Source organism: Diabrotica undecimpunctata, chromosome 8, assembly GCF_040954645.1.
Source record: "Diabrotica undecimpunctata isolate CICGRU chromosome 8, icDiaUnde3, whole genome shotgun sequence".
NCBI classification, from domain to species: Eukaryota; Metazoa; Arthropoda; class Insecta; order Coleoptera; family Chrysomelidae; genus Diabrotica; species Diabrotica undecimpunctata.
The window spans coordinates 99,419,635-99,444,627 of record NC_092810.1 but is presented as its reverse complement, the minus strand read 5'-3'; the positions used below and the strand labels follow the sequence as shown (position 1 = coordinate 99,444,627).

General features: G+C 32.0%; 1 protein-coding gene across 1 annotated transcript in view; it reads left to right on the top strand.

Annotated features, from left to right (window-relative positions):
- Positions 1 to 24,993, top strand: part of LOC140449022 (atrial natriuretic peptide receptor 1) — a 270,323-nt gene that overhangs the window by 210,839 nt on the left and 34,491 nt on the right. Inside the window, exons 12-17 of the mRNA XM_072542164.1 lie at positions 1,284 to 1,442; positions 1,515 to 1,691; positions 8,812 to 8,971; positions 20,422 to 20,580; positions 21,853 to 22,021; positions 22,087 to 22,357. Coding sequence (XP_072398265.1) covers positions 1,284 to 1,442; positions 1,515 to 1,691; positions 8,812 to 8,971; positions 20,422 to 20,580; positions 21,853 to 22,021; positions 22,087 to 22,357 — 1,095 coding nt within the window. The remainder of the gene's footprint in view (positions 1 to 1,283; positions 1,443 to 1,514; positions 1,692 to 8,811; positions 8,972 to 20,421; positions 20,581 to 21,852; positions 22,022 to 22,086; positions 22,358 to 24,993) is intronic.

Sequence of the window (24,993 nt, the reverse complement as noted above, 5' to 3'; positions counted from 1 at the left end):
TACGTTACGAATATTGATAAATGAGCAGGACAGTTATCAATCTTAGGCGAGTTAGGGATAAGGAGTTAAATTGGGGTATTTTTTATTGAATAACTCTGGAATAGTCTGGATTACTTAAAGTCGGGAAAAAATTAAGTCCAAACTTTTCTTGCTTAGTTTATGTTTTAAATTTGGAACGAAATTATGACTTAATTAAAAATCCAGTCATTTTTATTTGGTTTAAAGCTGGCGATTAACATCTTTACTATATTTTGTTTATTGGGTGCGATATACTCCATATTAGATTTGCTCTGATAGTGTAACCATCTTTCCAAGCTGATGTTCAACGGTGTATTTTACTGAATATTTCTCAATTTTTAATTTGGTCCTCGACTTCTATCTGGTAACATGATCAAAATATTTGCTTGGTATGTATTGCCTTATTGGTAAGTAAATAATCTATCATCAGTCTTTGTTCTTTTACGTCTACAAATATCTACATAATGTATTATATATATATATATATATATATATATATATATATATATATATATATATATATATATATATATATATATATATATACAAATACATATTATGTATTTATTTACGTTTAGTTTGTTGATCAGAAAATTATTTGGCCTCTTTCTATCGCTTACACTTTAGTTTAATTGTTTAATTTTGGTTTAATATTACTGAGTCTTGGATTTTGACACTGAATTAACCCAGGAATATTACCATCCCAATGTTATTTATTTATTCCTTCACATTCTGCAGTTCATCATCCTCTGGAGTGTATTAAATTAAATCGTTATATTTACCCTTGTTTATTTATTCCTGTTTTGATTGTAACTATTCTATAATAAATGGACACTCTTAGATCGGCATAATTCTTTTTGACCATGGAGACCATTTCGTATTTTGCTCTTTAATCTCATATTGCTCCATTGTATATCAATATATTATCCCAATTTGCAGCTTGTTATTTTTCTTTCTTCGTTCTTCTATTCACTTGTTTTGATCTAACAGTCTCTAATTATTTTTCTATATCCATCTATATCCATATTTCTTTTGTTTGATGACCTAAAACTCAGTCTTGCTAGTCTTACTATGTTTTTCGTTTTCAATGTCATTGATCCTATTCTCGCGTAGATCTTTTCCGTACTTTCCATTTTATTACAAGACGTTTTATTGTTCTCTAAGCATTATAGTTTTTATAAATTAAAACTCCGTTTTTAATTTTATAGTTCTCTAATAATAATAATTTGATAATGTTTAAAATAATAATGATTCTCTATATATAGGCCTATCGTCTTTCAAGCTGCAGATCATCCCTATCATCGAATTCCTCCAAGCAGCAGTTTACTTCAATAGGAATGTTTAGGGGAAATAAAGTAGCAATAAAAAAAATTGTCAAAAAGAAAGTTGACGTTAATAAAAAGCTACTTTTAGAAATCAAACAGGTAAAACTCCAATTAATACTTTATTTTTTCTTCACCTCATCATTTTGGAACTTATGCTTTCTTTCTTTTCAGATAAAGGAAATTGGTCATGAAAATACAGTACGGTTTATCGGAGCCTGCTTAGAACATCCAAATCCCTTAATTATTACCGAGTATTGCTCCAGGGGTAGTTTAAAAGATGTTCTTGATAATAAAGATATTAAGCTGGATTGGAACTTTAGAATGTCTCTAATAAACGATATAGTAAAAGTATGAACATTTTTAAAATATTATACCTATAGTATATTTCAGCGTTTTTGAGATCATGTGAAATAAAAAAATACAATTTTTTTGAAAGAAAATAAATTCCTAAAAAAAAACAACCCCATTACTCGTTAGTTATCGTTACTCAGTTATTGTTACATTAGCAAACTTTGTCATAAAAAAGGAATATAACATGGAAGAAATGTCTATAGTCCTTTTCCATCATATTGATAGCACATTATGTATGCAAATCCTCAACAGGTCAAAAAACCATAGGCGTCACCCTATACTTGTTTTGAAATAAATAAAAAAAATTAATATTTTAAGATGCCGTCAACAATTCATTATCTTTTAAAAAATCTTCTGTAAAATAAGTGTCCACTAATCTCACTATGCCTTTTTTGTGCGTAAAAAACGTCGGTATATATGCCACACGATTATTGTTAATTGTACACGGGTGATTAACGAGAGAATTCAATGTTTCACGAAATAAATTAATGTAAACAGTAATTTAAAGGTGATTATTGTTTTCTATAAAAAGTTATCGCCTGACACAAAAAGAATACCTTCTTTGAACGATTACGTGGAATTACTGATAAGGCTTCACTAATGGTAGTTTAAGTAGTTTTTATGCCACATTACAGCTTATGCCAATAATATAAATTAGAAATTGTTTGCATCTTCCATTTAGTTTGTAGATGTACATTGTTCATGTCTTACCTACCTACGTTTTTGGTGTCGATATTTTGCTATTTGCATTTAAAAATGACGTCGACAACAGGTTTTATCCCGGTTAAGTGTAGTTTTAAAGGTACCTTCAGTCTAAGAGAGAAAAATATAATATTAAATGTACACGATGCACTTGTATATCAACGCCCTTTAAGTAATGTTCGTGAAATCGTTAACATGTGTTCAAATATGACAGGGGTTAGAGAAGCAACAATTTGTAGATTCCTAAAAGAAAGAAAAGGAGGAACTGTTTCATCTCCCAAGGAGAGTGGAGGGAGTAAACCCTTGGAAATTGAAGAAATACATAAAAACATGATAAGACGCAGCGTCCACTCATTTTTTTTTAACAAAGAATTATTATAAACATTAATTAGAGAAAACGAAGAGTTACCAATCATAAGCAACAAAAAATTATGGGGACTATTGAGAGAGATGGGATTTCGTTGGCAAAAGAATAGAAGAAAATCCGTTTTAATTGAAAAAGATTACATTGTATGTTGGAGACAAAATTATCTAAGAACTATTAAAAAGTACCGAGAAGAAGGGAAAACAATTTTTTATTTGGACGAGACTTGGCTAAATGAAGGTCATACTGTACCATATCTATGGGTTAATACAAATGTGAAAAGTTCCCGTCAGACATTCATCGAAGGTGTATCTACTGGAATAAACAATATTCCCGTTGGAAATGGACGCAGATTCATAATAACCCATATTGGAAACGAATACGGTTTTGTCAATGGTGGATTATTAAGTTTTGCCTCAAAATCAACCAAAGATTACCACGAGGAAATGACTGCTGACGTTTTTGAAGAATATTTTGGGCAAATGTTGGATTTAATTCCAAAAAATTCTGTCATAGTCATGGATAATGCTAGTTACCATTCAAGACTAGCAGAAAAATTGCCAACAACGGCATGGAAAAAAGGAGAGATAATCGAATGGTTGGATAAACACGCAATTGAGTACAAGGAGAATTCGACAAAAAAAGAATAATTACTTATTGTAAGGCAACATAAAGCAGCTTATAAAAAATATATAATTGATGAAATGGCATTAAACCGTGATGTAATTATTTTACGTTTACCCCCATACCACTGTGATCTGAATCCAATAGAAAATATATGGTCTCAAGTAAAGGGTGAAGTCCGACGCAACAACAAAACTTTTAAATTAGAAGACTTACAACAATTATTAGAACATTCCTTATCAAAAGTAACTCCAGAAAATTGGAAAAATGCTATTAGTCATGCTCACAAGGAAGAAAATAAAATGTGGAATTTGGATAATATGACTGATGCAATGCTGGAACCGGTAATAATTAACATTGGAGTTGAAGATTCCGTAGATTCTGAAGAAAGCAGTGAATCTGAAATGGAATTTGATTAAAATAATATTCATTTTTTTACAAATCGGCCCCTGTTACGGCCACAAATTATTTTATATATAACCAATAAAATAAACATCTTACATTTCTTGCAAATTCATTAGTACCTGTTAATCTCCATCACTCCGACACTGGCAATTTTATTTAGGGATTAGTAACCCTCAAAACTATTGTATTCTATTCTGCTTCAAGCTTTATACCTGGTGGTCATACTCAATTTAAAATTGTTTTCCTATATACTTCTGTAAACTTGTTGACAAATATCTATTTTTCGTTAAGTCACCCGTATCAACAGTTTAGGGATTTGCATACATAATGTGCTATCAATATGATGGAAATGGACTTTAGCAGCTTGATAAACAAATGTGTGTGCACAAAAGTAGAAAATCCCTGTGTATAAGGGACAGGTTAGTCACGAAAAGAGAAAATTTACCATATATTTACTACTTACTAGATTTTTTTAATATGTTATAGCCTTATTTTTTAACAGTATCGCTGTAGTAATATTGTTGTTAGACAGATAAATTGTTATTGTATAGCGGGTGTACCAATCAGACTGTGTTTTTTTTTCTCAAAGTTCGCAACAACCTGTAAAATATTCTAGTATTTATAAAATACTGAAATTAAAACTTAACTCAGGATTTCTTATTGTGTTTTGATTCACTCATTTAGGTTGGATAATAAAAAAGTTAGGTATAACGAATCCTCATTTTCTGCTTAGTTTAATAAACAAGCCTAAAGTGGGCTCTGAGAAATTAACAATTTTATAGATGTCAAAAAGTGTCTGGTTTGTTGTTAAAATTGTTAAAATAGCATTGGAAATAAATCTCTCCCGTCATAATAGAATAATAATAAAAATAATTAAATAAAGACGTTACAACGCCACCTAATAACAATCACAGTAGAAATCCGAAGATTCCTTACTTGGCGAAACTAAAATCCAGATATTTGTCTACTGCTTTTTTTACAGTATACAAAGCAGGCGAATTGATAAATTAGTCGAAAAGGAGAATCTACAATTTGCATTCCACGACATTTTAATCCACCACGGCAAAAATCTTGCCGTGATATACCCAGATTTCAAATATCTCAAGTCTATTCAAAGTGCTATATTTTAATGTCCACGCTTTAATCCCATATAAAATTCTATTTGACTATTCCAATCTGATTTCCAATTCGAAATTAAGATTCTCATCGATCCAGCTGCCCGGGTACTTGAAATTGGAAACCTTAGTTACTTTTTTTCCGTATACATTGGCGTGTACTGGTTGATTAAAATTTTGATTTACCACCAATATCTTATAGGTTTTGCAACAGAAAGACAAATGGTAATAAAAAGCATACACCAACGCCGCCAAGATATACATAAAGGAACGTGTATTTCCCCGGATAAAAGGACAATAAATCAAATAGACCACATATTAATAGAGAAGAAGCACGCCCATAATATAATAAATATAAAAAGCATAAGAGCAGAGGAATGTGACTCAGATCACTTTTTGATAAAAGCAAGTTATAAAATGAATGTTAATAATAAGAAAGACAATCAAAGGGACAAAGAAATCAAAAACAATTTAACACTACAATACTAAAAGATAATACGACACAGAAGAAATACGAACAACGAATAACCGGCAGACTAAACGAAGAACCAGAAACACTAGACCCGGAAGAAAAGTGGGAAAGAGACTAGATTTATCTCTTCAGCTGATATTTTGTTACTTAAACGTTGTAAGCCCTCCAAACGGTCTGCAATTATAACTGTGTCATCAGCATACCCTAAATTATTTATCAATATCAATTCATTTTTATGCCATCTTCCATGTCTTCGAGTGTATTTTGGAATACTATTTCAGAGTACATGTTAAAAAGCATTTGGCTCAGTACACAATCTTTTCTTCCAAAATATTCAACAATCCCAATAGTTCCCAATTCTTGAAAACACATCTGTAGTTCACTCAGATTTTGGTTAGCATTTTTTAAGGCATCTATTTTACGATTTTATGGTATTAACTAATTTAGTAATAGTTTATAATAATATTATTATAATTAATGTTTTAAATACATATATACAAAATAGAAATACAAAGGATAATGGATTTATTATTATTTTCACTATATGAGGAAAAATAATAAAAAATAGGAAGAATAGAAACAATTGTAAAAAATACAAATAGGGAGAGAAAAAAAGGCAGAGATAGAGATAGACATAGGGAAACATGGAAATTGTTTCGCTACTCTTAAGATAGAATTCCGCAACAATCGACTGAGACAGGTAACAGATAGGCGACACCAAAATACTAAGTGAACTGTCGCTACTTAAAATGAGTACGCGATTACGACAAGTGACATACGCAAAATGTGCGTCTATACTTCGGTATACCTGATTTAGAAAAAGAGCATATAACGGTTTCGAAACTGTTCTTAAAATGGCTACTGGAAGAATATCATTTTAATATATTTCTCGTATTACATATTTTAAATAATGAAAAACGGAGGTGTATAAATTCTATATTAAAATGAGGTGCGAAAAAGGATTTTATATTTTCTAAGACGATAACATCTTTGCAGGATTCTACTTTAAGATCAAAAATAGTGGTGAGTTCTTAGCCACTAACTCACTACTGCTCTTGGAGGAGACTGACGAGACACATATAGGTCATGATGCTATAACACTATAACAAACAAGGTATGTTCACTTGCCGTTCTAATTTTAATCGACTTTACGCATGACGTCATAGTGAGACAAAGCCAGGGGACTTGTGTGGATCTTATTTTAACGATGCATCATATGGCAACGTTGTTCCATTACTGTAATAAACAACTTCGAAACTTAAACTGTTAACGATAAGTATACCTCGATGCCATATCTTGCACTAAGAAGTCATAACTAGTTACTTTCTGTGAAAACGTGGTTTGAAAATTAATTAGTAATTTGTAAAATTAATTTAAAAAATATATGAATCTTCGATTTGATTGTGCGCATTATAAACAAAATAGATATTGCTACAAAACATAAATTAAATATAAAAGACCGGTAAAATGTAAAAAATTTGAATCATAAGGAAAAGCAGGTCCTACTTCAGACTTTATGAATATCATTTAGACATTTATTTTACAATCTTCGTGATTTTTCTCTTGAGGATATTGTAATTATCTTTAATATTTTTATTTATAATTAGTATTTTAAAATACATTTTACATATAAAAAAGTAATTTTACATTTTCGCTAACATTTACATATTTTGCAGCTTCTATTAGGTTTTTTAACTAATTTTTAGTTATTTTTAATTTGTTGCCATTATAAATACGAAAAATATGTTCCAGTTCACGATATTTAGTTATAAATTCCAGTGTTAGTTTGAGTAAAGCACCCTCAGAAACGTGGTTTACCCAAGTGAACGATTTATCGTTAGCGTCCGGAATATATCCAAGTATATCTTTTTTTTTATAACTTAAATGCAATCCTAACCGGTTAAATTTTCCAATCCATCAAATTCCAGGTCTTTTATATTCGAATTAATAAAATCTTGATGACTGTCAATTAAATCTTCAGAGTTAATTTCTGTATCACCACTAGGAAGGTTTAGCAAGAAAAAGATCTCTTCAGTGACAATTTCATAATTAATTATACTATTAGTAGTAATATTCCACTATAGTTTTTCTTTTAAACAATAGTCAGCTTCTGTAAAATGTTTTGATCATATTCTCGCGGTTTCTACATTAAATTTGTCTCGCTGAAAACACTTGAAGACCCATAAAGACCCATACCTTACGCATTTGTTTGTCTCTAGGAAACACAAAAAAACGACACTTCGAAAAAGATTTACTTTTTTTATTATAATTGTTTAAACAACCCACCACCACTGCACGCTACATTGCAACCAAATAATTAGTCTTCTTCATAAAGTAGCTACAGGTAGTCGAGAGGAAGTTGCGTACGATATATAAATTAGGTGATATTAACACAGTAAATTTAATGTTTTCACCACAAAATTTATTTAACAATATAATATACAAAGTCTTTACTACATCAATGAATAAATAAAAATCTCATTCACTACGTTTTGAAGCACACAGGATAGCAACAGATAGAGCAATGAACTTAACATCATTAAAGTTGTCTCGGGCTTACGTCACAGGTGTGCGAGAGAGATGCAAGAACATGCGCGTTGACTTATCTTGTTAGTTATCTTCTTCTTCAAGTGCCATCTCCGCGGCGGAGGTCGGCAATCATCATAGCTACTCGAACTTTTGAGACGGCTGCTCTGAAAAGTTCATTTGATGTACATCCGTACCACTCTCTCAGGTTGCGCAGCCATGACATTCTACGCCTCCCTATGCTTCTTTTTCCGTGGATCTTTCCCTGCATGATCAGTTGGAGCAAGGTGTATTTCTCTCCACGTGTAATATGTCCGAGATATTCCAATTTTTTTGTTTTTATTGAATTTAAAATTTCCATTTCTTTGTTCATCCTTCTCAGAACCTCTTTGTTTGTGACGTGTTCTGTCCATGATATTTTCAGAATTCTAAGTTGTATCCTTGTTAGTTATAGTATCATGCATATAGGTGACAGTCTTTTTTGCTTGTCTCTGTCTTGGGCTGCAGAACTAACTTAATATAATAGAATTGAGAGCAAACAGAAAGAGACCACAATCGTTCTCGCCTATTTGTCGCTTGTCTCGGTCTCCTGTCTCGGTCACTTGTTACGGAATGGTACATTAAAGGTACTTACTTAATAGTATCTTCAAGTTACATTACGAGTACTTTAATATTCGGTATTGGGTAAATATCCACGATATATTACTGCAAGTTTCCATTGTTAAAGTAAAAATTGTAAGAAATAACTTTATTTTAAAAAGTTTTTTGGCGTTGCATTATAAAAATTCTTTTTTGTTTTACCCAGATCTGATTAGCATTAGTTTCTTCTTCTTTTTACGATAACCATCTTTTATCTTTTCCATTTAATATTTTCTTAAAATATATGGTATTATGTCATTTTATTTTTAGGGCATGAGTTATTTACATCAATCGGAAGTTGCAGTTCACGGTAAGCTACGCTCGTGTAACTGTTTGATCGATGGGAGATTTGTTTTAAAAATATCCGATTTTGGACTTTCAACCCTAACAACCCCAAATCAGATAATACGAGATAGTGAATTCTTTCGAAGTAAGTATTACAATGGAGTTATTTAAAACAATAATTTATGTTTTAAGATCTATACAACTATTAGTAAAACAAACATTACATGATATCAAGATTATATATATCAACTCAGCATTTATTCTTTTTTTATATACCTCTCCCTTCTCAATGTTTTCCTTTCCCATATATATGGGAAATTCCGTTTTCTTCTCTGAGAAAAGAGGACATAGAACCAATTCCATCCATACGCTGAGAGACAATCGAGGCCGTATAATAATCGACGGTAAAGAAGTAACTGAAGAATAGAAAGAGTATTATACTGCCGTCCTAACATGAAAAGTCCTATCTGCAAAATTTGGTAAAATGACTTTATTGGCTCACGGCATTCGTAAACATATTATCTATGTATGTACAAAATGAAATTGTCCTATAAGCGTCTTAAGTGCCTTATTATATACCTAAATGGTTTGTCCTAACTGACTAAAAAGCCATGTTTACTAATATAAATTGTCCTATCTCACATATACTAAGAAAAATTGTCCGTTTTGACTTTAAAAATGCAGTTAGGACTATTTAAGCTAGTATTTTATACTGAGCGGCATCATTTAGGACAATTTTTGCCTAGTATGATATAAGCATGTGTGTAACATAACTTCAAATAATTAATTAAAAAGGGGATTTTAAGGAAAGGGGAAACAAAAATTTTTTATTGTCAGACATTGGGAATACTCTCATGCTTTTTGGTATTTTAAGTAAAGATATTGTGAGAAATGGATGAAGGGTAAGTTTAATAATGTTACCTTAGGTATAAGCAATAACTGATCGTAATTATTGTTTGTAGTAGTAGCAAAAGATATAGACGCACATGCGTCAATATTTTCTGGTTGTAGCAATGCAGCATGTAGTAGCCAGAACAGCGATAGGTGTAAACGTATGGTATTTAGCCAAAAGCGAGAATGATCCAGATTATGCACCTGGGACGTCCAATAAATTCGATAATAATATAAATGGAAATGAGTCGGATTCTAGTTTCGAATCTAACTATTATCATTTATGTTACATATATTAGGATGTAAATTGTGTACTAAGTTTTAAAACTTCTTCTTCTTTTTATATAGACATGACTCTGTCTGTTTTTCAATGTACCTCCAGTAAGTTACCGTTTCATTGTTTTCGTGGTCTTCCTACTGATCTCATCGATTTCGTGGTCTTCCAACTGATTGTCTTCTTATTGGGGAACCGTCTCTTGCCGTATTTACTACTCTATTTGTTGTCATTCGGCTTGTATGATCGTTCCATTCTACTCTTCTATTTCTTACACAGTTCTTACTTTGTCTGATGTACCTCACCTTGCATATACATTGTATCTCTGTACTCTGTATCTTATCTTAGCTCTATCACATAGTGTTTTGCCATCAATGTTTCTAAGTGTTTTCATCTCTTCTGTTTCTAACATCCCCTTTGTCCTCTCTGTGTCATGTCTTGTTTCTGCTGCGTATGCCATTATTGGTCTGATGACTGTTTTGTAAATTTTGTCGTTCATTTCTTTTCCGATGTTTTTATTTCTTCATATTGTTTCATTCAGGCAGCATGCGGCACTGTTTGCTCTATTCACTTGAACTTCCTTTTCAGTTTCGAGCTTTCCGTAGCTAGATAATGTGATGCCTAGATATTTAAACTCCATCACTTCTCCTATTATCTTACCTTCCAGCTCCAATTTACATCTTAGTAAATTTGCTGTTGTAAGCATGCATTTTGTCTTTTTTGGGTAAATTAACATTTTTCTGGCGATTATATTAAATTGGTGCAGCTTAAGTTGTAAATCATCTTCACTTTGAGAGATCAGTATTGCGTCGTCTACATAGTAGATTATTTTAAGTTGTTTTTCTACCATTTGGTATCCTTTTTTAGTTATTTCATCCATAATCAGGTTAAATAATAAAGGACTCATAGAATATCCCTGCCTTATCCCATTGCCAGTTACAATAGGGTCGGTTAGTTCTTCTACTTTTATTGTGTTTTTTTGGTAGATATTTTTGATCGTTTTGATTATTCCTGGAGGTATTTCTCTTGCGTACAGTAAGTGGATAACGTCTTTTAGTTTAACCCAGTCAAATGCCTTCTTAAGGTTCACGAAACATAGATATGCCGGTTTGTTGTATTCTAATGATTTCTCTTGCATTTGCCTCATTATAAATATAGCGTCGATGCATAATCTTCCCGACCTAAATCCTTGTGGTTCTTCTGGCTGTGTTATAATTTCATTCAGTTTATTTGTTATCACTTTGGTTGTTAATTTTAGTGTTGTGTTTCATAAATTAATTCCCATTCCCTTGATCTCCATTCTTGAGGAATACTATTTTTTGTTCTATTATTTTATAAAACTTAGTATAATAAAATTAAAAGTGTTCAGTTAATTTGAATTTTAGTTTTATTTAGGACAATTTTAGTAAGTAATACAAAAAAACGTACTTCAGATACACTAAGCTAAATTGTCCTAAGTGGCAATTTAATCAAAAATCGACTAATCTGGAAAGAATAAAACAAAATTCTGACTAGCAATTAAATTCTATTCTCTGACATAATATATAAAATAAAACATAAAGACTTCTTTAAATTACCAAGCGTTATACAATGAAAAGAAACAAAAACTTGATTTTCTCAAAACCTAAATTTTGCAGATAGGACCTTTCATGTTAGGACGGCAGTATAGGGACCTTCTAAACATAATACAGGAAGAACAGCACAAAGAAGAGATCTATATCACAGCGGACATGCCCGTCAAAAATCCCTCCATTGAAGAAACCCAAAAGGCCTTAAATAAGCTGAAAAATCACAAAGCGCCGGGTACGGACGATATACCAGCAGAACTTCTGAAATATGTTTCAGATTTTCAGAATTTCACTCCTAAAGACGGCATATAAAACCCTCTCAAACATCATTCTTAGTAGACTAATCCCTTATGCTGAAAATGTCCTAGGCGAATATCAAGCCAGTTTTAGGGAAAACAGATCAACAATAGATCAACTATTTACGCTGAGACAACTTCTAGAAAAGGGTTGGGAGTATAACAGGCCCATACATAATCTTTTCATAGATTTTCGACAGGCATATGATAGCGTAGAAAGAAGCCAAGTATGGAATGCCATGGCGGAGCTCTCAATACCAAAGAAACTTATTCGGATGACCAAAGTCTATATGGAGGGTGAAATATCTAAAGTACCTGTAAATAATAAACTGTCTGACAGCTTTAAAATCAACAGTGGACTCAAACAGGGTGATGCGTTATCTCCACTACTTTTTAACCTTGTATTAGAGAAAGCCAGGCCGAAATAAAAACAGAATTGCTATCGGTTCAAGGTCCCAAGCTATTACTCGCATATGCAGATGAAATAGATCTCGTTGGAGACTCCATCCTATCCACGAAAGATATCTTCAACAAGGTGGAAGGAGCAACAAGTGAAGTAGGGCTGAAGATTAATGAAGAGAAGACGAAATATATGTGTATAAATAAAACGACACAAAAAGACAGAATAGGACAAAATGTGACGATCAACACCTTTAATTTTAAAAAAGTACAACGTTTTAAGTATATGGGGGCCGTAATCACAGCTGATAACGATGTTACTGAAGAAATAAAAGACAGAATCCAATCTGCAAACCGCTGTCTATTCGCACTGGATAAGCTCATAAAATCAAAAAATCTTACAAGAAGTTCAAAGATCAAAATCTATAAATCCATCGTCAGACCTGTAATAACATGGATGCGAAACGTGGACCATGACCAAAGCAAACGAAGAAAAGCTCAGACGCTTTGAACGAAAAATATTTAAAAAAATTTTCGGACCTCGCCATGACATCACCACAAACCAGTATAAGATCAGAACCAATATCGAATTAAAAGCACTCTACAATGACGCCGATATTAACCAAGAAATTAAATCACAGCGACTAAGATGGACAGGCCACGTGCACAGACCTCATAACGATAGACTTGTAAAACTGGTATGGGAAGAGATTCTCACAGGCAAAAGACCACTCGGACGTCCCAGAATGCGATGAAGAGATAACATCCAAGCAGATCTCCGGAAAATGAACATTCCATTTGACCCTAGGTTGATGGAAGACCGAACAAATTGGAAAAAAGTTGTACAGTCAGCCAAGACCCACTTAGGGTTGTAGCGCTACGTGATGATGACGATGATATATTTATATATAGATATAATATATATATATATATATATATATATATATATATATATATATATATATATATATATATATATATATATATATATATATATAAAATAAAGTTTTATATTGAGGTTGCAGTCATTAATAGGGCAGGAAAGTAAAACTCTTTGTTCTTTAATCAAGCTTTCGCAAAATTTATTTGCTTCTTCAGGATATGCTAAAATATGGTATCAGTAAATACAACGAAATTAGAACTAAATAGCATTGTATAAAACTAGTAAAAAAAAAAAACTTACAACATGAGGTTAATCCATTAAATTTTCAAATTTGCAAAACATTAAAACTTAACTTATTTTAAAAATTATACAGTTATGTAAGTACAATATTCCAATTTAATTTAATTTTGTAAAAATTCATTTTGACATTGATTAATTTATGTCAGAAAGACACTCGTTTCTGTTTATTATATTTTTTGTTGTTGATAACTAGCTCTTGATTGTTATTATGGTTACGTACAAAGTGGCGCCAAATATGAATATTTAAATTTTTTGAAATTCTAATATTTATAGTCAGAAAATCTAATATTGGAAAATTATAGTATTAATTTTCATAAGACAGAATGTAATTATAGATATTGCTTAGTTTATCAATATCAGTTTTTTTATTAACGCATTGATATTTATTTATGCATACCATTTCTAAGAATTCTCTTTTATTTAATTGGTTTTCGCATTAATAGATCATGCAATTAATAAAAATCATTCATTTAATTTCAATGAAACTAATATATTAAGACGCGAAAACCAATTAAATAAAAGAGAATTCTTAGAAATGGTATGCATAAATAAATATCAATGCGTTAATAAAAAAACTGATATTGATAAACTAAGCAATATCTATAATTACATTCTGTCTTATGAAAATTAATACTATAATTTTCCAATATTAGATTTTCTGACTATAAATATTAGAATTTCAAAAAATTTAAATATTCATATTTGGCGCCACTTTGTACGTAACCATAATAACAATCAAGAGCTAGTTATCAACAATAAAAAATATAATAAACAGAAACGAGTGTCTTTCTGACATAAATTAATCAATGTCAAAATGAATTTTTACAAAATTAAATTAAATTGGAATATTGTACTTACATAACTGTATAATTTTTAAAATAAGTTAAGTTTTAATGTTTTGCAAATTTGAAAATTTAATGGATTAACCTCATGTTGTAAGTTTTTTTTTTTTTACTAGTTTTATACAATGCTATTTAGTTCTAATTTCGTTGTATTTACTGATACCATATTTTAGCATATCCTGAAGAAGCAAATAAATTTTGCGAAAGCTTGATTAAAGAACAAAGAGTTTTACTTTCCTGCCCTATTAATGACTGCAACCTCAATATAAAACTTTATTTTACATAACGTGTCAGTCAATAATACCTAACTACTTTATATATATATATATATATATATATATATATATATATATATATATATATATATATATATATATATATTTGCTTCTTGTGTTTCGTTTAGCACCCATGTTTTGCTTGCATAGAGGACTGAAGGACTTAAAACTGTTTTGTATATTCGTATTTTGGCTAGTCTCGATACATGTTTAGATGTAAGTATTTTGTGTAAACCTCCTGCCTTAACATTTCATTTTTGTATTCTTGCATCCAGCTCACAGTTATCTTTTCCGCTCTCGTGTATATTAGTTCCCAGATAAGTTAAATTCTCCACTTGTTCTAATTCTAATGTGTTATCTGCATTCTCGTTGATTTTAAAGATTACCGGATCTCTTAATCCTGTTTAAGGTACTGTAAATTTCATGTACTTTGATCTATTTTTATTAATGACTAAGTTGAGTTTTTCTGCTGAGGTTTGTAACACACTGCATACGTCTCTTAATACATCTGCAGATCAAGCCAGAATCGCTAGATCATCCGCATAAGCCAATATCTGATAGCGCTTTGTTCTTAAAGTCCCTTTTCTGTCTAAATTGCTATCCCTTAGCAACCATTCTAGACACAGATTAAACAGGGTTGTAGACAAAGAGTCTTCTTGCTTTAAACCTTGTTGAGTTTACAAATTCCTGACAGCGTTTCGTTTTATTAGTTTAATTAATTTAGTTTAATTAATTTGTTTTGTATTTATAAACCTTTTAATAAATTTAGTAACGTTTGTCGATTCACTGAATCATATGCTTTTTTGAAATCTATGAAGCCACAGTGGGTAGGAATTTTATACTCATAGAACATTCTGTTAGTTTACCTCAATGTAAAAACATAATCTCTGACTGATCAGTTTTTCGGAAACCACATTGATACTCCCCTATTATCTGTTGTGTGTACGCTTTCAATTTCACTTAAATACTTTTCGCTAATATTTTGTATAACGTACCAGCAAGGCTATTCCCCTTTTTTGCATACCGGTATTGAGAGTAATTTGTTTCAGTATGTAGGCATTTTTTCCCTCTTCCTCTCATTTTTATAAGCTCATGCAATTATTCTAACTTTCTAAGTTCATGCAATTATTCTAACTAATTAACTATTTGGGCACATACTGAGGAATAATAAATATAGTCTTCTGCAGGTCATCATGCAGGGTAGAGTCGATGGCAAAAAGGGAATAGGTAGAAAGAGGAAGTCATGGCTGCGAAATATTCGAGCCTGGACTAACATGACTGTATACGAATTATTTCACGTTGCAAAAGACAGAGAAACTTTTAGAAATGTGGTCGCCAACCTCCGTTAATGGGGACGACATAGAAAGAAGAAGTGTTTTGCAATTTTGTCTGCAAATTTTTGTCTGCATTTTTTTCTTTTAGCTCTTGTATATTTAAGGTTGCTTCTAGAGTTAAATTGCATCTGCTCCTCTGTAAGATCTTGTATTTGTTAGTCTCTTCTCAGCACATGGTCTATTTGATTAGTTTATGGATATATTTATGGGCAAACTTTGTGCTTATAGCAGAGTCCTTCTGTTGTTGCTAAGTTTATTAGTCTTCGTCCATTATAATTGGTAATTTCTTGTTTGCTAAAAATGCCTATTACTGGTTTATAAATTTCTTCCTTAACAATCTTTTCATAAAAAACTGTTTTTTCTTCGTCCTCCTTTTCCTCGCTTAGCGCATGCTTTTATTCTAAAACTGCACATTCTCTGTAAAATTGGACTAAAACTGTTTATGTTTTTATTTATTTTGTGCACCATAAAAACCTACTTCCAACATTCTGTTATCCCCTCCACTATTGAAAAAAATGTATTATTTTATATCTATTGTGAAATTTTCCTTTTGTTTAGTTTCTTGGAGAGCTAACACATTTAATGTATATCTATTTACTTCTTCTGTCAGTATTAAAGGAATAAGCTGATAAAAAATGCGAACTACTATCAAAAATACTGATTTCTAACAATATTGACCTGGTTCGATAGCCGAAGCAGTGGCAGAATTCTAGGCTCTGATGTATTAGGAGTAACCTATCATCATGGCTCTGGCATCGTCACCTACTTAAAAACTCCAAACAAAACTCCACTATATTTTCTCCACCATAAGAATCGACGTCTTCAAGGTGACCTAATTATGTCTTTCTGTATTTTAAAATATAATTTTGGGAACCTAAACACCATATTTACTTTAAATCAAGACGAAAGATTAAGACACCAACGTTACAAATTAAAGAGAGAACAGACTACTGCAAGGTCCAGGGTGAACTTCTTGCCACACAGAATATTTTAATATCTGGAATAACTTAGATCAACACACCATATCGGCAACTAGTGCTAACATTTTTAAAAATAAACTTGAGAGCATTTTATTTTATTTATAAGACTGCGTTATTTAAGGATCGCATGATTTATTTATTGTTTTACTATTTTTTTATGATGTACTTAATTGTAACTTTGTAATTGGTAATTAGTATTAGTTTTATAATAATATTTTTTTTGTTTTTGGGCATAATAGGGGCTGGCTCCTCTGTTCTCATTTGTTATATAATAATAATGATAATATTTGATTTGAAATTAATGGCTTTCACTCGAAACCACTTAGATCAGATGCTAAAAACTGTAGAAAATTTCTCAAATGATATCAATATGCATTTTGGACTAGACAAGTGCCGTATACTAAATATAGACAGAGGAAAGGTTCAGCCCGGAGGTTTCGATATGCAAGATGGCCAAAACATCAAGGTAATGGGTGAAAATGATATGTACAAATATCTCGGAGTAAAGCAAGCGCGGAAAATTGACCATAAACAAATGTAAACCGAACTAATTTTGGAGTTCGTACGAAGAGTAAGACAACTAAATCGGTCATATCTTAACAGTAAAATTTTGCTTAAAGCATTAAATACGTCGCCTGTTAATTCTTAAATAACATGCTGGGCAGTAGAAACTTTTGTATACCTGCGGGAAATACAGCAAGCAAACATATAGCTTAAGCTTTGGATAAATATATGCTTTACTTAGAGAGTTTCAAAAAATCCTTAACAATCTGCAATTACCAATACACAAAGACATTGCTGACGCCAAATCACATCGCTTACGCTCCAAAAAACCACCAACTAGAGATACAATAAACTTGAGTTTAAACAATATCTAAATGATCCCCTACTGAAAGAAGATGAAGATCGACAGAATGAACCCAATACTGAAAAATTTATACATCCATCACAAAAGCTCCACCAGGATTTAACCTCCTCTCTTCACAAATTGAACAAGAGAATCTTTGCTAAAAGCGGTTGTGGTGCCGAGAGGCAGACCATCGATCATTTAGATAATAAATTATAATATGTTGTGTAATAAATTGTCATACGCTAAATATATTAATATTTATATATACAAAATCTCTTCTATCTTGGAAAGACAATCTGTTTACTAGTTGTAGTTTAAAAAAGAGCAAAATTGCTTATTGATTATTGTTTAAGATTGTAATGTTTCTTCTTCTTCAAGTGCCATCTTCGTTCCGAAGGTTGGCGATCATCAGGGCTATACGTATTTTCGAAACTGCTGACCGAAACAATTCGTTGCTGCTACAGCTATACCATTCCCGTAGATTCTTTAGCCAGGAGTTTCGTCTTCTTCCTATGGACCTTTTTCCTGCTATTTTCCCTTGCATAATTATTCGAAGCAGTTCATATCTTTCGCCTCTTGTAATGTGTCCCAAGTATTGCAGTTTTCGTTTTTTGATCGTAAATATGACTTCCTTTTCTTTATTCATTCTTCTCAAGACCTCGACATTTGTGACTCTCTCGGTCCATGATATTCTCAGGATTCTGCGATACATCCACAGTTCAAATGCCTCTAATTTTTTGGTATCAATCTTTTTCAACGTCCATGACTCCATTCCGTAGAACAGCACAGAAAGTACGTAACATCTCATCAGGCGAAGTTTCATTTCAAGGCTCAAATCTCTTCCGCAGAACACTCTCTTCATTTTAGTGAATATGGATCTGGCTTTTTCTATTCTTATTTTGATTTCTGCTGAGCTATCGTTGTCTTCATTTATAAAAGTGCCTAAATATTTGTATTTGCTAACTCGATCGATAATTTCATTGTGTAAATATAAATTTTGAACATTTCGTGTTGATTTCGATATTACCATAAATTTAGTTTTCTTTATGTTCAAAGATAGTCCATATTCTTCGCTGCAGTCTGCTATCTTATTCACCAATGTCTGTAGCTCTTCAAGTGTTTCTGCGATCAGAACGGTGTCGTCGGCAAATCTCAGATTGTTTAATCTAACACCATTTATTTTAATACCTACGGATTGCTCAGAGAGTGTTCTATTCATTACGTCTTCGGAATAGAGATTAAACAGGGTTGGTGACAGTATACACCCTTGTCTCACACCTCGCTTTATTTCAATTTCTTCAGTGGTATTATTCTCTACTCTCACTACTGCTTTCTGATTGTAGTACATATTTGCTATTAGTCGGATGTCTCGTTTATCTAAATTCTTTTCTGTCAGGAGTCTAATTAGGTGATCATGCCGCACTTTATCAAAGGCCTTGTTGTAATCTATGAAACACATGAATACATCTTGATTTATGTCAAGACATCTTTGAGACATAACGTTCAGTGCAAACAACGCCTCTCTTGTTCCAAGTCCATTTCGGAATCCAAACTGGGTATTATTGATGTCCATTTCCAGTTTTCTGTGTACTCTAGAGTGTATAATTTTCAGAAATATTTTCAGTACATGGCTCATCAGACTGATTGTACGGTAATCACTGCATTGTTTGGCATTTATCTTTTTTGGTATAGTAACAAAGGTGGATAAAAGCCATTCTTGTGGTATTTTTCCTGATGTATAAATGCTATTGAAAAGTTTAACTAAAATGTGAATCGAGTCTTTTTCTATTAGTTTAAGGATTTCCGTTGGTATTTCATCTGGACCTGGGGCTTTACCATTTTTCATTCTTTTTAGTGCGTACATTACTTCTTCTTCCGTTATTTCTGGACCTTCGTCTCCTTGTATGTTACTTAGCTCAGATTGTTGTCTATCATCTGCAAAGAGTTCTTCAATATAGTTTTTCCATGTCTTCAACTGTTCTTTTAGTTCTGTTATTATGTTTCCGTTGACATTATACAGGGTATTTGGCTGCTTACGTTTTTGTGTACCTGCAAGTTCTTTCACTTTTTTATGTACATTAAAAATATCATGTTTTGCCTGCAATTGCTCTATTTCTTCACATTTTCTTTTATAAAAATCTTCTTTTGCTATTCTGATTTCTATTTTGATTTCTTTCTGTATTTGTTTATACCTTTGTTCGTTTTTTCCTTTCATTATTCTCCGATTGTCCATGAGAAGAAGGATCTTATCAGTCATCCACCTTTGCTTTATTTTTGGTTTTTCTTTAGTCAGAATTTTCTTCACAGGACCTGTTATCGCCATTTTTACGTTTTGCCATTTTTTATCTATGTTGTTCGTTGGCTGTTCGTTGTAATGTTTATAAACATTAAATAAACTTTTTTTTATCCTTTTTAAAAACCATTTTGATTGCTGTTGCTTGATATTTGTGCAATTGCAGATATGTTCGACATGTACTTTTTAAAATATCTTTAGAATAGTTTATTATATAAAAATATATGAATAGGATAAATAAGTCTAAATGAGTTCGTTTTCAATTAGTTTTAGATTAGTTTTAGACAGAAAAACATCTAAAGATAAATCATATCGCTTTCGTTTATATTAAGTTAAAAGGTATACACATCTTTACTTTAATTCTAAATGAATATATAATAGGTATTTAAAAACATTATATTTTACTTTAGAAATGCTTTGGGTGGCCCCAGAACTTATTCCATTGGATACAAATCCCGTTTTGCTGCCAACACAGAAAGGAGACGTTTACAGCTTTGGAATAATCCTTGAGGAAATTATACTTAGAGCCGGACCATTTCAGTCTGCTCGTGAAGAATTAGGTGTCAATGGTAAGGATATTTTATAACCGCCGCAGACGTATTATATTTATATACATGGTGAGCCAAAGAAAAACACTAAAACTCTACACTTCAAACACCCGGTCTATTTTTATATCAATTTTTATGCAAAAATAATTCTTGCAATTTTAAAACTATGCTAAGGGTTGCAACCCTTACAAATTATTAAATTGAACCTTACAATATTAAATTGAATTGAGGTAAATCATCAATAATTTTTGAAAGAAGTGTTTATTATTTTTATAACCGTTTTGTTTTAACCAACCCGTTAGTTGCTGTGAAATCACGTTTTAAAGTTTCAAAGTTTGAAAAATAATAAAAGCCCACAAAGAGGTAAACTAACGAATACATTGCTCAAGATTAACTTCCATATAATCTAGATTTAAACCCAGATCTTACATTTGTCAATAGTTCAGGAGTTATTCTTCGACATCATAAGGTCAATGGTATTTTTTTCCTGAAAAGTGACTTTGACAGAGCCAATTAGCCAGACTTGAGCTGACAAAGAGTACATGATTTTTTTGTTCTCTTAGAAAAAACAATCAATAATCTATAGATTTCGAGACAAAAATAAGATAATGAAATTCGACATAAAAATACTTAGTTTATTATTATTCTCACGAGATGATGTAGCAGTAATATAAACATATATGCTAAAGGGGAAATTGAAGATAAAACGCTGTTAGTATGTAAGCACCATTATTCACTGACAATATAATCCTAATAGCTGAATCGGAAGACATTTAAATAATTACAAAAAGTTATATTACAAAGAGTACATGATAATGGTAAAGCAAATCAAAAAATTAGAACAGGTCAGTAATTATAAGTATCTGTATGTAACAATAGAAGACAAAGGGATGATAAATGAATCAATAACTATTAAATATATTAAGAACAACGTTATTTGGAAAGAAAGATATACCTAAGAACGTCAAAACTCAAGTATATCAGAAAATAGTAAGAAAACGTGAAAGTTAGTCTTGGGTATTAATAAACAACAATAAAAAAAAATTATCGCTACCAAAATAAGATTTTTACAAAATATTAAAGAGTTATTGAACAGAATTTCTAATTTTACATTTTTCTACTTACAAACTTATTTGGCTCTTGTAAAAATATATGTGTTACGTTGTTCGACGTGTAATTTTTAACTTTATTTCTTTTTCATATCATTCAACTTAAACTGTAGAGACTAATTTAAATTATGCTTAGAACGATTTAATGTAAAATATTGAATTAAAACTATTTTGTTCCTGATAGAAATAGTTTCCCGAGTTGCAGCCCATGAGAATCCACCGTTTAGACCCCTAGTGCATAGTGACGAATGTCCTGAAAAGCTTTCGGAACTTATGGTATCATCGTGGTGCGAAAATCCTGATAATAGACCAACGTTTCAACAAATTCGACTCCTTTTACGAAATTTAATGAAGTAAGTACCGACTATTGGTTCATATTGAAAATAAAATAGTCGTTAATCATCTTCTTTTCTTAAAGGCAGTTTGGTGAAAATATTATAGACGATCTTCTCAGAAGAATGGAGCAATACGCTAATAATCTCGAGGTGTTAGTCAATGAAAAAACAGAAGAATTGAGTCAGGAGAAGCGAAGATCTGAAGAACTACTTTATCAGGTTATACCTAGACCAGTAGCTATGCAACTGATGATGGGGCAGTTCGTTGAGCCAGAGCAATTCGAATGCGTTACTATATATTTCAGCGATATAGTGGGATTTACTGCGTTCTGTGCTATTAGTACACCTATGGAAGTAAGCATATTACTGGCTGGGGATGTCAGTATTTTTTATAAAATACAACCTATCTCGTTGCATTTTATCTTTTACATGTTGTCATATTTTGAAGTTGGTAGTACCTATAATTCGAAATTCATTTTTCACTTTTAATTTTATCTATTGAGGGATGAGAAGTGGTTATTTTATATGTATTTTCATCAAAGGTACTTTTTTTTGTTTCTAACTGCGTAGTGAATTATCAAACGATATCGACCACGTGGGCTATGGGGGTAGGGAAGCGGAATGAAGATTGTTGTTTTTAAGTATCAATAACGTACTGCAGTCATCTGAGATAAATAATAGTACATCAGTGTAGTGAGAGTGAACATCGGCAGCCGTGTTGTCTAATTCTTTTGCCGTCAACAACGTGAAACTATCGTTGCGTCGTTTTTCGCTTATAATTTCTAACTGGTGATGATTTTATGACCAAGGTAAGTTGCACACATTTGTTTTTTTACAATGTTAGTTGGTAATACTTGTAGGATGTTTATTTATCTTTCATTTAGTCAACGCAAATGTGTTCATACCCGTCATTTTGAAGTGACCATAACTTGTTAAAATCGATCGTGTGCTTGGGACGGAATAGAGAAGTACCCCGTACCGCCCCTCACTATTTTTAATAAACAGGAAGTGAATATTAGGTTCGTAACCATTTTTCTTCTATTTCAGATGGTTCGAGTATATAACAGAAAGACGAATAGATAGTCATGGTCTACTGGGACTATGAAAAATGTCAAAGCGGTTATTTTTGGTCAATTAGGTTATTTAAAGGCATCAAATCAGTTTAAGGTTCCCTAGAGAGATACGTTAAGAAAATAGGGGAAAATCTACAGTACCATTCTGACAAAACAGCAGCAGTAGCAGAATAGCAAATGAGCTATTTGAAAATTGTGGAGTGTCGATTATTTGGTCTAACGATTTGCGTATCTAAAGATTTGCGTACCTTATCGTTTGCGCATCAGTTCTTCTAAATGTGCCTATTTTCTAGAGATGTTGGCGACCACATTGATCATCTTATTCTATTCCCAGCTCGAATAGCTAGATAAGTTGACGTTATACCAGTCTACTTCTCAAGATTGGCCAGCCAGGATATACGTCTACGTCCAAGGCCTCTCTTACCCTCAATCTTGCCTTGTAGAATCAATTGTAGAAGTCGGTATTTATCATTACGCATGATGTGGCTGAAGTAAGCCAATTTTCTGTTTTTTATGGTGTTGATAATTTCTTTGTCTTTTCTTAGCCCCTGAAGAATAGTTATATTACTTATGTGGTGTATATATGAGACCCATACGTCGTTAGCACCACATTTCAAATGATTCTAATCGTTTTATGCCATCTTCTGTAGGGCTCCAGATTTCTATTTCATAGAGGAGGACACTAAAGACGTAACATCTAAGAATTCTTATGCGTATGTTGATACTTAAAGATAAGTTGCAGAGAATTTTCTTAGGCTGTTGAAAGAGATTCTGGCTTTTTCAATACGAGTTTTTATTTTGTAGCTGTTATCCCAAGTATCCTTAATATTGCAGCTCAAATAGCATATTTTTTCCACCCTTTCTAACGGGGTATCGCCTATTGTAATTTGGGCGTTTATGTTGGTGTTCTTACTAATGATCATTATTTTTGTCTTTTTGCAATTAAGTTTTAGGCGGTATTTGTTAAATGCTTCTACAACGTTATCAATCATCCCTTGAAGCCCCTGCGCACTATCTGCCAGCAACACTGTATCATCTGCATATCTAATATTGTTTATAAGTTGGCCATTTACAGCAATCCCATCTTCTGATTCGTCCAAGGCCGCTCTAAAGATGTTTTCAGAGTATATGTTAAATAATGTCGGTGACAATATGCAACCCTGTCTAACTCCTTTTTCGACTATGAAGATCTCGGACAGTTCATTTTCTAGTCGTACTGTTGTTTTTGTTGGAGATATAAGTTTGAGATCAGTCTTATATCCTTACCATCGAGTCCTGATGTTTTTAGAATATCGATTAGTTTCCCATGTGGGACTTTATTAAATGCCTTTTCGAAATCAATGAAACATGCATACACATCGCAGTTGACATCCCTGGCTCTCTGTATTAGAACTTGGAAACTAAAAAGTGCTTCCCTCGTTCCGAGTCCTGCTCTGAATCCAAATTGAACTTCACTCAAGTGTTCTTCTAATTTGGTGTATATGCGCGAGTGAATGATAGTAAGGAGTACTTTAAGTACATGGTTTATCAAACTAATTAATCTATATTCTTCACAATTTTCAAGTGGAATGAATAATGATAGTAGCCAGTCTTTTGGTAAGTAACCAGTCTCGTAGATGTTGTTGAATAGTTTCCTAAGGGCTGTAATTTGGTGTGCCTCTAAAAGTTTTAAAATTTCACCATGCACTTCATCAGGTCCTGGTAATTTCTCATCTTTAATCCGCTGAATGGCCATAGTTACTTCTTCGTCTGTTATTTCTGGGCCGTAGGGATTGTTTATTTCAGTCGGAATTCGTGCTGCATCTTCGAATAATTCTTGCATATATTCTTTCCATCTTCGTAATTTATCTTCAATGGTAATCAAAATATGGCCTTTAATGTCTACAACTATGCCTGTACTGCGTTGTTTTCTGGTAT